The sequence below is a fragment of the Canis lupus genome, chromosome 15 (genome assembly GCF_011100685.1).
Source record: "Canis lupus familiaris isolate Mischka breed German Shepherd chromosome 15, alternate assembly UU_Cfam_GSD_1.0, whole genome shotgun sequence".
Taxonomy (NCBI): Eukaryota; Metazoa; Chordata; class Mammalia; order Carnivora; family Canidae; genus Canis; species Canis lupus.
In genome coordinates this window covers 36,024,357-36,041,024 of record NC_049236.1, presented here as the reverse complement: position 1 = coordinate 36,041,024, position 16,668 = coordinate 36,024,357, and the positions used below count along the sequence as shown (strand labels likewise).

At 42.5% G+C, this 16,668-nt stretch overlaps 1 protein-coding gene across 3 annotated transcripts in view; it reads left to right on the top strand.

The window, feature by feature from the left end:
* The first annotated feature begins 181 nt into the window (after positions 1-181).
* Positions 182-16,668, top strand: part of CCDC38 (coiled-coil domain containing 38) — a 46,433-nt gene continuing 29,946 nt past the window's right edge. Inside the window, exons 1-4 of one of the 3 annotated variants that reach the window (XM_038558697.1) lie at positions 182-524; positions 7,824-7,877; positions 11,988-12,088; positions 13,643-13,808. In XM_038558697.1, the coding sequence (XP_038414625.1) occupies positions 7,838-7,877; positions 11,988-12,088; positions 13,643-13,808 (307 nt within the window). In that variant the 5' untranslated portion in view covers positions 182-524; positions 7,824-7,837. The remainder of the gene's footprint in view (positions 525-7,823; positions 7,878-11,987; positions 12,089-13,642; positions 13,809-16,668) is intronic. The other 2 variants (XM_038558696.1, XM_038558698.1) reach the window with 2 other exon arrangements.

The window sequence follows — 16,668 nt, the reverse complement described above, 5'->3', positions numbered from 1 at the left end:
CGCCCCCTCCAACCCGCTCGGCCCCGCCCCCCCCATCCGCTCGCCCCAGCCCTCCAACCCGCTCGCCGCCCCCACCCACTCCCCGCCCCCTCTCCCAACCGGACGGGCGCGGCGGCAGCGCGAGGGCCCACACCCCGAGCGAGGGGTAGTGCTAACCCTTGACCGGGACAGTCCTGGTTCCGCCCCGTCCGGCTCTGGGCGCGTGTGCCGGGGACCACTGCCCCTACTCTGCAGATCGGGCCCCGAAGCTGGCTTACCGGGGAGAAGGGCGGGCTGCGCGGACGAACCCCTGCGGGGGGGGCTCCTGGGTCCGCGCGGCCGCGGGGGGGGCGGGTGCCGCGCACAATTTTCGGTTGGCCAGCTCCGCTCCGGGATCCCCTCCCAGAAGGTCCCCGAGATGAAGGGAGATCCGGGCGGGGGAGGCTAGACCGGGACGAGAGAACCCCCTGGCGCCTCTGCCCCCCGTCCCCTAACGCCTTCCCGAAGGATAGGTCGGACCGGCTCCCGGACCCAAACTCTCGGAGGTAAAAGTGGTTTCAGCTCAGCGTCCCTCCCCCATCTCCCCGGCCGTCCGTGGCGGGGCCTACTCTCGATTTGCCACCAGGGTTGGAGACAGAGTCACGTTTGTTTAAGGAAGATGGTCTGTGATTCTCACTCACGCCTCTTCTCACCTGTCACCTGCTGTGACAACACTGACAGGGACCGGGTTTGGTTTTGAGCCTTATTTTATTTTGCTCATACGCTTGCATTAGAAGCTCTGTGTTAGGCTGTGGGACACACAAAGACAGGAAAGGCACTTTCCCTGCCCAGCAAAGACTGCAATCAAAAGGAAGGCACTTTATAAACTCGAAAAATAGACCATAAAAGCAGGCTGAGGCCTGTAAAACCATAAAATGTAAAAGTCAATTTTAGGGTTATTTTAAAAGCCCTCTAAAAACAAAGAAGAGAAAGCAAAAAAAAAAAAAACCTGTTAGATGAACATAAGAAGAATATAGCTTTGTACTTTGGTCTTACAAGAGAAAAAATTGGTAGGAAAGAAAAAAAGGAAAGAAAAGAATTCAATAGAGAATATGAGTAAAAGAGACCCTACAGGAGAAGAAAAATCCATATATTACCCAGGCTTGGACACAAAATCACAAAGAGGTGTGTGTGTATGTGTGTGTGTGTCTATACAATAGTTTTAAAGAGAAAGGTATATAGAGAAAAATAATACAGGAGAAATATAGTGAAAACAAACACGTAAAGTTACTAATTTCAGAGAAATATCCAAATTTTCTAACATTTCTGCTAAGGACTTGAATCTGTGATGTTTTGCAATTATAGGCATATTTGTAGATTTATGAAGTTGTAGGTGTGAAGGAGCAGGTGAAATAATGGTAATATAGAAGGCTTTGGGGTTCCATAAACTGGTCTTAATCCCGCTGTTACTTATGAGTTATTTGATCCTGGGAAATGTCCTTAATTTCCCCAACCTCAGTTTTCTCATCCATCTTCTCAGGGGGGTAATTGTTTCTTTCTATTTCATGGACTTGTTTGAACTTTATAGAAAATGGAATGGAAAACACTTTACCCAGTGCCTAGCTCTAAATAATAGGTGTAATTCTTATTATATTACTACTACCACAGCAGCAACTGCTGCTGCTAGTTTATTTTAATACTTTTATTTCTCTTCCTGGTCAATTAAGTTCAAGGTAAGATTTCAGCCACAAGGTCCCCTCCGGAGTTCTCAGAATGTACCACGAACTGAAAGCTGACAAGTTTTGGGGAAGTAAAAAAAAGAAATGCTCATTCTTTTCATGGGGACATTGATTTGTGGGTGAACTGTGTCCATTACAGTCCAGGTACACAGCATTGGCTGAAAAGTCCCTGCAAAGAAGAGGTTTGCAGAAGCAAGAAGAACAAGAGTGAGCTGCTCTGCCCCTAGGTCATTGTTAAGCAAGTAATTACAGATCATTTCCTTAATAATAACCAGCATCCCTGTAGCACTTCTCAGTTCACAGGGTACTTTTTACATCATCTTACTCGCATTGGCTGACTTCCCCTGTTCTCCTTCCCTTTGACACTCAGGCTGTTTTTTGTTTTTTTGTTTTTTCAGTTTGCAAAAGGGGCAGACAAATGTCAACAGGAAAGTCCACACAAAATACGCCAGCAGGGCCTTAAAGGTCAAGCTGAAGGTAACTTCCTATCAGTGTGCTCTGCTTCTGACCTAATCGAAAGAGGCAGGTCATTGAGCAGGCCAAGGACCTAGTGGCTCCTGGCCCGCAGGTAAACAAAAAATTGCTAGCTCTGGTCTCTACACACTATCCAAGGACACAGTTTACAGCCCTTTCTCCTAGTATTTGTCCAAGTGGGTGGGAAGGAGGTGGGCAAAAATGGCTTTAGGTCTGAATCTGTCTAAATCTTTGTTTGCATATGGGAGCTAAACAAAGATAAAGCGTTTTATCTCCTACTAAGAGACTCTGGAAATCCATTTTCCCTGAGTTGTAGAGAGAGTTGTTAAGAAAATCAAACACAGGGAAGCCCCTGTGGCTTAGTGGTTTAGGGCTGCCTTCAGCCCAGGGTGTGATCCTGGAGACCTGGGATGGAGTCCCACGTTGGGCTCCCTGCGTGGAGCCTGCTTCTCCCTCTGCCTGTGTCTCTGCCTCTTTCTCTCTCTGTCTAATAAATAAAATCTTTAAAAAAATCAAACAGATTGCTTCAAATAATACCTGGTAGATAGTGTTATTGTTCATTTCATTTGGAGTTGGTCTTGGACTTTAGGGTTGGTCATTAGAAAAACCCCATTCTTCTTTTTCCACTTCTACTTCCATGAAGTTTGGAATGTTAAGAATGTGCATGAAGGTGAGTCAGGTTCCCCAAATTTGCAGCAGTATTGCTGGTAGATTGAGAGGACTCAAATGAAGGGTTTCAGGGAATTTGAGTTCAGGATTTCTTACAAAAGTTGGTGGTCAGTTATCCCTCCTTTTCAAAGGCTAGTGGTTATTCACAAGACAGGACTAGAAAGAGGACAGATCTGGACATCTACCTTGAAGAAATTAATAGGCAATTATTTCCCTATCGGCCTACCATGAGTAGCCACACTGCATACATTACCTGTGTTTGAAAATTGCAACAAGCCTGTAAGAAAGATATTAGTATCCATACCTGATAGAAGAAGGACCTAAGGTGCACTGAGTTTCAGCAGATAGATCTAAGAGAAAAAGCTGGTGAGAACCAGAGGCAGGATTGGACCTGCTGTCAAGACCAGGGTCTTTCCATAGTGTCATCCATCCCTGTGATGATCCACATGAAAAAACCTGGCTCAGTGGCCACACATAATTGCATAATGCCAGAGGAATGCTAGCATTAATTAAATCAACCAGTATGGTGTTTACCTTGGAAGAACAGTGTATTTTACGCCCATGTCCCCTAACATGTCTCAAATGTAACATGTTCCCGACTTAATTGGAAACCTTTGAACTTAATTGCCCCTTCCCCCATAGCTGCTCTGTCTCCATTGATGGCAACTCCACCCTTTGTTTCCTGAGCTCTTTATCTCATACCCCACATCCAAACCATCACCCAGTCCTGCAGGCTCTACTTTCCAAATGGATCTAGAATCTAACCACCCTTCCCCACTTCTATTCTTCCCATTATCTCTTGCCTCTCAATGACTGTAGCCACCCAACAGATGTCTTTATTTCACCCTAACCCCCTTGTACAGTCGCTTCCCAGCTCAGCGGCCACAGTGGTTCATTCCAGATTCCCATTTCACTGAGAGAGTGACCCACAGGGCCCTCACTCTCTCTCTGATCTCACCTATCCTTCTCTACGTTGTTTCCTCTGCTTAAGTTCTACTACTCTCCTGGCGGTTCCTCAAACACACCGGGTATCCTTCCTCTTCCAAATGCTTTCTCCATGGGCTTACGCTGCTGTGGCTCATGGTGCGCCTCATGCTGCCCAAGCTGGGGGCCACATAGTACCTAACTTAACCATCATATGAGGTACATGCTATTCTTATCAGCCCTTTTGAAAGATGGGGAAATTGAAGCGTGGGGATTTAAGGAGCATGATGAGTCCATGCTCTTAACGACTAGCCTCTGCCACCTCTAAAAATGATGCTTGAAGTCACCATGTTAAAGCCCTTGTTTTTTTGAGCTATTCATCTTTTTCATCTGTCAGAAGCTAGATTTAAACATATATTTTATTTTTTTAGCATGTATCTTAGATGTGAATTTGCAGGTGTTTGCTATGCAATCCAGTGACATTTTCCTTCTATTTCAACGCAGAGACTCTGGTAGTCATGTTATTTTTATTTTGCACAACAAAGACATTCACTGGCTTTGACTTTCTTTTCCTGGTTGGCACATCTTATTGGTTTAGTTCAAAGAACTTTATAATCCCTTCTAGGAATAGTTGGCTGTCTTCTTCTCTCATTCATTCTTTACCAATCTTTCACTAATCAATAGGGAGATTAATATGTACAGAAGTACAGAAGCATAACAACTTCTAGAGACTACTGGTTCCATTCATATGTTCTCTGAATTATTGGAGAGATGGAATCAGAGCAGATACCTGCTATTAGCAGTTGGCTTAGGGGAACGAGAACTTCCAGTTTCCCTATGAGTGAAAAAGTGCCAGAACCCATGGGTAAAGATTTTTATTGCAGATAGACTTAGGATAAAGTGAATGAAAGAGGAGTGAATTGAGTTAGGAGAATTGGAAGATGAAAAGTGTGCCAAGAAATAAGGGAGTAGAATCTTAGGGATTTGGATGAGTGTGGAGTGTGTAAATATATATGAAAATCTTCTACCAACCTTTACTATTGGCCATCCAAGTTCCAAATACATCAACCCAACAATTTGTCCTCAATTTTCCACCGGCCCTTTTTTTCCACTGTCAGAATGAACCCAATGCCTGTGAAACAAATCTTCAGTAATGTGAAAAAGTATCAATGACATAGTTTTTGTTAACCTTTTCTCTTTTATAAGCTTTAACATCACGTCTTTTTGCTTTTCCATTTTTGTTTTTATAATCACTTGGAAGTAAAACCACATTCTCCTTGGTAAATATTAGCACAAAATTGCTCCCACCTATTACGTTTGCTCTGTGTGCTAGGCACCCTGCTTGGGTGTTTACACACATTACATCATTGTCTCCTCATGAAAGCTTTAAGGTACAAAATTATCTTCCTACTTTATGGAAGAGGAGCCTGAGTCCCAGAGCTACTAAGTAATTAAAATGTAGGCCCCCTGGAGAAAAAATATGTGGGTTTTTTTGTTTTTTGTTTTTCTCTTTGTTGTCATCATTTTTAAACTGTCCTGTTTCTGGCACCAGAACAGTGCCTCACACATGGTACATACTCAATAAATATATTTAGAATGTTAAATGATCTTGCTCACACAACTGTAAATGCCAAACTGACAGGCTTCTCCATTCCAAAGTCTGTATCTTGAATCACCTGCTACAAATGCCTCTGAGAGTCTTGTCAATGTGGCTCTTTGAGAGAACTGATGGACACCTTTAAATTAGCAGCCTGAGATGGGATGTGTCTCACATTGTTCCCTTTTTTATATAAACTCCCGAAGGCCCTTTTTCCTGCCCAAATGAAAATATCATTGCCACTTTTTTCATCGTAAAAATCACCAAGCTCATTGAGAAATAATAATACAAAAAAGTATAAAAATTTAAGACAAGGGTTAGGCTGAAGCAAGGGAAACATTTACCTGTGGTGTGACACCTAAGGAGGAGGGCAAAAACAAACAACATTTTAATTCACTATTTTTAAAAATAAAAATCAGGGGGATCCCTGGGTGGCTCAGCGGTTTGGCGCCTGCCTTTGGCCCAAGGCGCGATCCTGGAGTCCCGGGATGGAGTCCCACGTCGGGCTCCCGGTGCATAGAGCCTGTTTCTCCCTCCTCCTGTGTCTCTTTTTTTTTTTTTTTTTTTTTTAATTTTTATTTATTTATGATAGTCACACAGAGAGAAAGGCAGAGACACAGGCAGAGGGAGAAGCAGGCTCCATGCACCAGGAGCCCGATGTGGGATTCGATCCCGGGTCTCCAGGATCGCGCCCTGGGCCAAAGGCAGGCGCCAAACCGCTGCGCCACCCAGGGATCCCTCCTCCTGTGTCTCTGCCTCTTTCTCTCTCTCTCTCTATGTCTATCATAAATAAATAAATAAATCTTTAAAAAAAATAAAAATAAAAATAAATAAAAAAAATAAAAATCAATGCAAAGAATTCCACGATGAGGGCAGCCCCAGTGGCACAGCGGTCTAGCGCCACCTGCAGCCCGGGGCATGATCCTGGAGACCTGGGATGGAGTCCCACGTGGGGCTCCCTGCGTGGAGCCCGCTTCTCCCTCTGCCTGTGTCTCTGCCTCTCTCTCTGTGTCTCTATGAATAAATAAATAAAATTTAAAAAAAATTCCACGATGAGCAAAATACCAAAAATGTACATAAATACGAGATCTGTGGGCCAGGACGAAGGTGTGGCGAGGGAGGCACCTGCTCTAAGGGTCATGTGAGTGCAGTCAGAACCTGTCAGTATTTAAAGTCTTGATATTTTGTCCACCATGGATTTTTTCCTGCATTGACTTGGAATTTTTTTTTTTATAAATTGCATTAGTATGTTATTTATTTCGATAACTGAAGTTTGGGGGCCACTTCCTTCAATTTTGCACCTAGCCCTAATCCCAAACCTGATAGAAATGAATAGAGAGGTTGCTCCAAATCGAAGACAACCACTATTAATGTTCGGTGAACAGCTTCTCAAACATCTGACTTGGCAGGTGTTTTTTTTATCCCCACTGCTCCCATTCTTTCCACTTTTGATATATAGTTAACCACGGTAAGCAGTGACTGTGTTGTGCCCAAGATTGCGAATCCGAGAAACCACCGAGGAGCCGACACCGATGCAAACACACGAGGGTTTATTTACAAGCTCGAGCTTGGGTCCAAGTGTACCCGACACAGCGGAGCAGGGACTTGGACCCCGAGGCTAAGAGGCGTAGCAGCTTTATAGGGGCCAGTGGGATTGTAACATAGGCAGAAAGTTGCACAGTCATGTCGGTCCACACGCAGGTGGCCGATTGAATTACATTTTACCCTATAGTATCCATTTGAGCTGGCTTCTTGTTTTGGTCAGAATTGGCGCGCAGTTTTGGGGGGCACAAGGCGGGGTTACGTTGTTATGAGCCGATTTCCGATTAGGGTGTGCCCAGCAGCCTGACTGGGGTGGGGCAGCGCCTTAAGCAATAAGCAGGTCCTGTGGGGGTGATACAGGAGGTGGCGGGTGCAGCACAAAATGGAGTTAGTCCTGCTCTGCTTGTCCAGGGGTAGGGGATTTTTGTTAAACTTCCTGGGTCCCACAACTGCAGCATTGTTTTGATGGGACACGGGGCAATCCGTGTTATGGGCATACCAAGGTTATTTAATTAATAAACTCCCTGTTTATTAAATAACATGTCAACAAACATTATTGTACATACTTTTTTGCCCCCTTATCTGATTATTTCTTGGGATGAGTTCCTAGATTTGGAATTGCTGGGTCAAAGGGTTTGTGCTTTTAAAAGCAATGAAGAAAAAAATAACAATAATAAATAAATAAATAATAAAAAATAAAAGCAATGAAGGCCACTTGGAATCATGGGCTGTTGAGTTTAGCCCCCTTTATGCAAGCTTTACAGAATTTATTTTTTTCAGTTTTTATTTTAATTCCATTTAGTTAACATGCAGTATAATATTAGTTTCAGGTGTACAATTTAGTGACCCAACACACTTCCATACATCACCCGAAGCTCAGGTTTACAAAATTTTTAATGTATTCCCTTTTCTTTGGACAGGACCAGGAGACAAAATGTCATCACAATTTTTTCCGATATCCCTGGCTTCCGAAGGTAAAGAAGAAATCTGTCCATGAGTTCTTGTTTTGTGCCTGGTACAGTCAGTCTCTACAATAGATTGGGAACGTGGGAAAAGGAGAATGACACACGACGTGAAGGCCTCAGACATGGCCTTTCTGTGTAAAGAGGTTACAAATGACCTGCTGAGAAGGTTCCCTTCCACTTTTTAATTCTGCAAAGAAAAATCTTCACATTGGAAGATTGTCATATTTGATTAAATTGTCATATTTGGCCAGATTGCTAGGGAAATTCATGACATAAAACAAGTAACTCAATTATTTGTCATAATAAAGGTCATGAATAACTACATTTTATCAAAATCTGTCCTCTCCTTTCCTTTTCCAGCCTTTCCCTCCTCCTCCTGCTTCTTTACAAGTGTATAAGGAATTCGTATTTATCGGTATAGAAGAATAACTTCTTTGTCACTTACAAATTTGGCAAAGATTTGAACACTGGGTAACACCAAGAGTGTGTTACAGGTAACAGGCACTCTAGGCACTTTTCATGGGCTCAGGGAAAGTCACGCAATGGATTCTCCCTCAGAAACTCCTGAAGGAACCAAGCCAATATCTTCATCTCAGACTTCTGGCCTCCAGGACTGTGAGAGAATAAATGCCTGCTGTGTTAAGCCCCTCCATTTGTGGTGATTTGTTATAGCAGCCCTAGTTCTATGTGACTAAGAAGTAATTCAAGTGGAGAGAAGGGTTGGCTAAGGGCCAATGCTTAAGTGGGTTTATAATTCAGGAATCTTGCTAGAGTGGGGTGAAGGTGGTCCCTCCAAAATGGTAGTTGTCCATGTCCTAATCTCTGCAATGGGACCTTATTTGGCAAAAGGACCTTTCAAATGTAATTGAAGGAAGGATCTCAAGATGAGATCATCCTGGACTTAAGGTGGGTCCTGAATCCAAGGACAAGTGTCCTTGTGAGAAAAAGAAGGGCCTGTAAACATAGAGGCAGAGATTGGAGTTACACAGCCAGTGAGTGCCTGAGCCACCAGAAGTTGCAAGAGATAAGGAAGGATTCTTCTGTAGAGCCTTTGGAGGGAGCATAGTCCTACTGACACCTTGATTTTGGACTCCTGAACTCCAGGACTGTGAGAGAATAAAGTTCTGTTGTCTTAAGCTGCCAAGTTTGTGGTAATTTATTTCGGCAGCCATAGGAAACTGATATACTTGGTGTTTAGAGTTCTAGTTTTTTCTATTTCTTTATAACTAAAAGGCACTTGGCTTTGGAGTTGGGAAGAAATGTCTTGTCAATCCAGGATGCTTGAACTTGTTTGGAAAGGGTTTAAACTTGGGCATTCAAGATTTTAAGCCACCTAGGGTGGGGTGGACAGTAAGTTTGTGAGGTTTATCTTGGGAGGAGAGAGGGTTGGTTGAGGGAGAGATGTCCAGCCTACCAATGACTCACCTGTTACAGGACATCAGTGGTCCCATCCTGGGATGTCAGGTCTAGCTCTGTCCTGAGAGTGGTGGCGTAGGGTACAAGTACAGTTTCTGGCAATGCCATTCAACCCCAAGTCCCTTTAGGTCCTTGACTTTTCTTGCCTCTTCCTGGGCCTCAGTCTGTTGGCTCTGCCCTTCCATACTCCTGCTGTCTCCAAGCCCAGCTGCCTGGACCCACCCTCACCTGTCTTTGCTCATGTATTATAAGGCCTAGATTTCATATATTGCCTTGACGTCTTTGAGCTTCACAGAGCCCCCAAGACCTAATTGTAAGTCTCTCTGTTCTTGCCAGATTTGACCTCCACCCAGTGAGAAAGGTTCCCCACCCCTGTAGTTTCTCCATCAGTTGGACCAGTTATACTCCAGTGGTCTTCAACCTAATGGGTTTCACAAGTCAATTACATCCTCTTGAGGGAAGCTGGAGGCACCTCACCCTTTTATTACTACAAAGCCTGCCTCCTGCCATCTGTCTGTTTCACTCTGCTCCTGAGTGTGGTCATGATGTGACCCTGCCTGGCAGGTAGTGTCCTCCTCCCCTGGGCTGTGAGTGTAAGTGACTAATAACCCACTATCTATTTCATCAGTCCAGTGTGAAGTGTCATATGTTTAGTCATTTCATACTATTTGGGGCAAGGGATCCTTCCTTCACCCACAAGGTGAATCACAACACTCTGTGTTGAGCCCAAAGCTTCCACTCTGCAATTTTCTTTCTTCCAGGCCCATTACCTGCAGAAAAACATGCTTGGGTTTCTATCCCAGACATTCCCACTTTCCCACCTGAATCCCTGGCCAAATAGCCAATTCTCAGGCAGCCTCTAAGCTCCAGACCAGTAACCCCCAGCCCGGCTGTATCTTTTACCTGCTTAGAGAAGAGAGGTGCTTTCAAGATACTCCAGTATTTTAGGAGGTGAAAGTGGGTGCAGGGCCCAGGGTAGGAGGGGGGGATGTGTTTTCAGTTATCCTTTCCCTTTCTCTGATTTAAGATGTCAATTCCAAGCTCCAGAATTCCTGCTTGTGGCTATGGGTATCTGAAACCAATTTTTTTTTTAAATTTTTTATTTATTTATGATAGTCACACAGAGAGAGAGAGAGATAGAGAGAGGCAGAGGGAGAAGCAGGCTCCATGCACCGGGACCCCGACGTGGGACTCAATCCCGCGTCTCCAGGATTGGGCCCTGGGCCAAAGGCAGGCGCTAAACCGCTGCACCACCCAGGGATCCCTGAAACCAAAATTTCCACCCTCAAGCATTAAAAAGCCAGAAAGAAAGAAAAAGAGAAAGACTTTTGATCATTTCAAATTTTATGAATAAAAACAAAACATCTGTTCATAAATTCAGTTGACTTCTCTCTTCCTCCCTTCCAATCCCTTTCCCTCACTTCCTTCCCCTCTACAGCCAGGCTTCTTCTTTTTATTAAGGGTACAAGCCCATGGATTGTATGCACAGATACATGCCACCATCACCACAGTCCATTTTAGAACATTTTTATTGTCTCAGAAAGAAACCCTGGGCCATAACCCCCATCCTTCATCTCCCTTCCAGCCCCAAGCAACCACTAATCTACTTTTTGGCTCCATGGATGTGCCTATTCTAGACATCTCATGGGATATAATGGTATCTTATAATGTGGAGACTTAATGTGGCTTCTTTCACTTAATATAATATTTCCAAGTTTCATCAGTCATGTATCCTTCTTGTGGCTGATTACTATTCCATTGTGTGGATATACCACATCTTGTTTATCTATTCATCAATTGATGAATATTTGGGTTGTTTTTATCTTTTTATTTTTTAAAGATTTTATTTATTTGAGAGAGAGGGACAGAGAGACGGAAGACAGAGAGAGAGCATGAGCCGGGTAAGGGACAGAGGGAGAAGCAGACTCCCTGCTGAGCAAGGAGCCCAATGTGGGGCTTAATCCTGGGACCCCAGGTCATGGCCTGAGCTGAAGGCAGGTGCTTTTCTAACTGAGCCACCCAGGCGTCCCTGTTTCTATCTTTTGACTGCTATGTATAATATTGCTATAAATATTCATGTACAAGTTTTCATGGGGAAATACGTCTTCATTTCTAGGAGTGGAATGGCTGGGTCACATGGCAACTGTATGTTCAACTTTTTGAGGAACTGCCAGTTTGTTTTTCAACATTCCTGCCAGCAGAATGTTTGAGTTTCCAATTCCTACACACCCTTCCCAATTCTTGTCATTATCTTTGCTTTTTTATGGTTTTGTTTTTGAAGACTCTCTAGTCTGGACCGAGGATGCCCCGAAGGGTAGTAGCTGTGTCTCTTGCTGCCAAAATGGTGGTGTAAGGGTAATAGTACATATTTTCACAGTGATGAGAAGAACCAATATTTTAATGCCTCAAAATATGATCCCACTATCCTGTAACAGGCCCCCTTATCTATTCACACAACAAATATAGACTCATTCCCCCTGAAGTACTAAGCACTGTGCTCCATGCCATGGGAAACAGGTGAGCTGTGTCTTCTGCCCTCGAGATCCAAGCCCTGCATCCCTGCCTCAGTTGGGGAGCAAAAGCTGTGTCCTCCTCCTGAGAGGCTCACCTATCCTCCTGCTCCACCTTGGCTGGTGAGAGCCTTGCCCTTCTGGCCAAAAGAGCAGGGATGACAGATATTTTTCTTTTCTTTCTTTTTAACAGATAAAGGAAAAGATGACTCAGTCAAAAAGGACAGGCCATACAAGATCTTTTTCAAAGATCTCTTTCTTTTCAAAGAAAATGAAATGGCAGCAAAGAAAAAGGTAAAGTTTTATTAAAAACCCAATCCAAATTAATGTTAGAAATGTATCCTCTTACCCACCAGTTTTATGAACTTTGCTGGCGTAAGAAAAGGGGTCAGGTACCGCACGCTATGTTGGGGTGTAAACATGCACGACAGGAACAACATCAAGCCCATGGCAAGGACCTAATGATCACTGCCTACTGGTGGAAGACACACACACTGTGTATGACAAGTGTGGTACACCCCACTTCATTGATTTCAATGCTCATATTTTTTCACATTTTCTTATTCCTGCAGGGGGATCCAGCTTATATAGGTAGGATGCCATGTATAATTGGCAGTGCATAAAATAATAGTGCTTCTATAAATGACATCTTAGACTTGGTAAAATACAGTAATAGAGCATACAAAAGACATGTAGAGAAAGGAGTGACCATCTTTGTTAGAGAGAAGGGTGATGGTGATGGGGGTGGGGATGGAGGTGGGAGAGTATGTGTGTGTCTGTTTGTATCACATGCACAAAGACTTCACTGAGGAGATAGCGAGAGCTGAATTGTTAAGAATAAGTTAAAATTCACCAGATTCAGATAAGAGGATGTAAGTGTGCATTAGGGAGAGGGGCGGAGAAAGAAGAAGGAACAAAAGTGGAAGAGGGTGTCATTTTAGAATTATTTGGTATGGGGCAGCCCCAGTGGTGCAGCGGTTTAGCGCCGCCTGCAGCCAGGTTGTGATCCTGGAGACTGGGCATCGAGTCCCATATCAGGCTTCTTGCATGGAGCCTGCTTCTCCCTCTGCCTGTGTCTCTGCCTCTCTCTCTCTGTGTCTCTCATGAATAAATAAATAAAATCTTTAAAAAAAATAAAAAAATAAAGAATTATTTGGTATGAAGCTAAACCAGAGATGAGGCAAACTTTCCAGCTGTGCCTTGCAGTTAACCTCACTCCTTATATTATCGTACCTTTTATTACACAATTTGGATTTCAAAAGGCTTGCTTTCCTTATTCCTAGATGAAGAAAATGTCTAGAAATGCTGAATAACAGATTCATCTGTAAGGTGAAGGTTTTATGCTTGTGTTCTATAGTTTTATTGAAAGCATCCAAAATTAAATTGATTCATGAATATAAAAGGTTGATTTATTTATGTTTAATGGGGAGGTCCATTTCCTCTCAAGTTTTCAATTCAATTCCTCAATTCCACAGAACCAGTCATTTCAAATCAGTGGAATTTCCAAGTTACCTGCAGTTTGGGCAAGACAGGATGAAAAAATAAAAGTGAAACTGAAAATAAAGCCAGAACACTATCTAGTCTCATATTTGTGACATCCATGTTTAGTAAAGGTTGAATGTCTTTATGTTTGTGCTCAGCTTCAGAAGAGAAAGAATTACAAATTATACCCAGTCCTTCAGAGATAAGAACTCAAAGTTGCTTGTTTAATGTATCAATAAAAAGAAATATACCAATAATGAGAAAAGACTTACTGCAAATGATATTTTTATATATGATCACTATATTTTTAAAGACAACATTATTTTGGTATAACAGATATTATTTTAAACTTTCACACTTGGGCAGGAAAAATTTATAAACCGCAGCATGAAAGTCTACCAAAAGTCTACCTTTTCATCTCGAATGAAGAGTCGTTCACACCTGGGCCAAGTAGCATTCTACTCTGACGCAACTGGTGGCTCATTTGAAAAATTTGGGTTAGATCCCACTCTTATTCTAAGATTAACAGAAGGTAAGTCTAGATTACTGTTAAAGAATATTTTTTGAATATTTACTATTAATGTCAGGTTTGGGGGCTTTTCTGGAGGTAAAAAAAAGTATGCTGTCTCATACTATGGTTGAGTGGAAGGGAAGGGAAGGGAAGGAAGGGAAGCCCTTTTTTGTAAATGGAAGCTGAGAGTCAGGACAAAATCTATTTTAAATAAGAAAACAGGGATGCCTGGGGTGGCTCAGTGGTTGAGTGTCTGCCTTCAACTCAGATGGAGTCCCACATCAGGCTCCCTGCAGGGAGCCTGCTTCTCCATCTGCCTGTGTCTCTGCCTCTCTCTGTGTGTCTCTCATGAATAAATAAATAAAATCTTTAAAAATAAAAAAGTAAATAAGAAAACCTATTTTTCCAAGAAATAGATTGTTACTTATTTTTATGTCTCTAAGGAAGAAAGCCACTGTCAAAACGATACAGTATTAAAGGTTAAGGCTAGGACCATCGAAATTCATTTCTAGATGTAGAAATATATAGAAACTTTCTAAAGAGAAGTCGTGACTTTCCAGGCCATACAACTCATAGATCCAGAATCAGGAAGCTAATAGAATTAACTAAGTTTCTCTGTTGTTACAAAAACATAACCTGTTTTAATGGCACCTGAAGGCAACACGTTAAAATATTACAGGCTATGAATTATTGCTCTATGAAAAGGGGCCATGTGGTAATCAAAATGTCATAGACATTTCTTACTTATCAGATCAAGAAGTGCCTCCAAATGAAATAGAAAGCAGTTTGAAAAAAAAGAGAAAAAAAAAAAGAAAGAAAGAAAGCAGTTTGAAGCCAGTGAGGTTGAAGTGATTAATGCTAAGATGATGGGGTCATAAAATCTTCCCCCAAAATGAGTCTTGTCTAAATTTTTAAATTAAGGGATCCCTGGGTGGCACAGCGGTTTGGCGCCTGCCTTTGGCCCAGGGCACGATCCTGGAGACCCGGGATCGAATCCCACGTCGGGCTCCCGGTGCATGGGGCCTGCTTCTCCCTCTGCCTGTGTCTCTGCCTCATTCTCTCTCTCTCTCTGTGACTATCACAAATAAATAAAAATTAAAAAAAAAAATTTAAATTTTAAATTAAAAAGGAAGGCGGAAAGGAAGGAGGAAGTGGGGAAGATACATTGAGTGTCCAGGATTTGCCATGGTAACTTAAAAATTTCGTAACTTTGCCAAATTGTGATGAAAAAAAAAATCTTCAGAAAACCACAACAAAACACTTAGGAAAGAACTCCAGAGTCAATAATTAGTATAAAAGAGGGAAGCCATGTTAACTTTTTTTAGATTGTGAAGGTGCATATTCTGCACTATCGTATGAAAAAGTGCAAATGTCAGGTGACATGGTAGTATCAGTGACCACTGATAGGGTACAGCTAGGTTCAGTCTTGTGTCTCGTAGTTCACCTCTGTAGAGTGGTCAACCCTAAGTCATCAAGAGCACTTAAAATGATATGTGATATGTTTTAGAGTTCTACATAAAGTGGCTACCTCCAAAAATCCTTGCCACACTACCGCTTCTGAGATAACTAGCGAAGATGGCTTTGCAGGTGACTCTATATGACACCATGCTGATTGACAGAGGGGTGACTGGTCTCTTAAGAGTAAATGACATAAAGTAGACTCTTAAAAAAGGAAATGGTAAAATTGTTTGGTATTATCCAAGGCAATCTGGGCTCTGTCAGCAATGGAAATCAGGTTGTCAGTTTTTGCCAATTACACAGACAAGCAATTTGGATGTTTTTGTGGAAAATAGAGAAATTCTCCTCAGACTCTTTCCAATTAAGAGTTGATTTGGTTGAAACCCCCAACCCCCAGCTTTACATTTCCTGCCTGAATTCTGATTAAAGACAAGTCTACATGATGTAAAAGGAGCAAGTGACCCCTACTTTGGGAGCCCAGTTATTTTTGTGTATGCAGTAGTAGCCAACTGCATGCAGTAGTAGCCAACAGCTAGATTACCTTGAAGAAATTACACAGGCAACTGTCATAGACAGATCGGTTGGGCTGCATAAAAAACGTGCCATTTCCTCCTCTACGTAGCTGACAGCCTGACTGTGGTTTACTCTTGGAGGGCAACACCACTGGAGCATATCCGCTGTGAGCCGTTAGGGGCTCTGGTGTTGAGGAACACTAATGCTTTAATGACGGTTTTATCATACATTGTCTCTTTGCCAAAAAAACCCTTCTGGATAGCTAGAAGAGCTAAAATGGGAAACCCATGTAACCAGTGTATTTAGACTTGAAGAATAAAATCACATCAACTCAGCCAGGTAGTATCATGATAAAGTAGCCCAAAATGTAAGCATAACTATAATATTTAATAAATGGACAGCATAGGATTTTGTTTTTTTTTTTTATTTTTATTTTTATTTTTTATTTATTTATGATAGTTACAGAGAGAGAGAGAGAGGCAGAGACACAGGCAGAGGGAGAAGCAGGCTCCATGCAAGTTGCCTGATGCGGGACTTGATCCCAGAATTCCAGGATCACACCCTGGGCTGAAGGCAGGTGCTAAACCGCTGAGCCACCCAGGGATCCCCAAAACACCAAGAGTTAAAACAGTTCAGTCCACCTAGCACAGCCCTAGGAGTCACATGCCCCTCTGCCACACATTAGCTCTGTTGTCTTGGGCAAGTATCTTGACATCTCTGAGCTCACATACAGCATGGATATAGAAACATGTACCTCCTTGGGGTTAGTGTTAGGATTAAATAAAATTATTCATTTAAAGTGTCTAATATAGTTCATAGAATATGACAGAAACAAAATAAATGGTAGTTACTACTATGAAATTAGTTTTTTAGCGATTAGGAAGAAAGTTTATTTGAAGGTTTTTTTTTT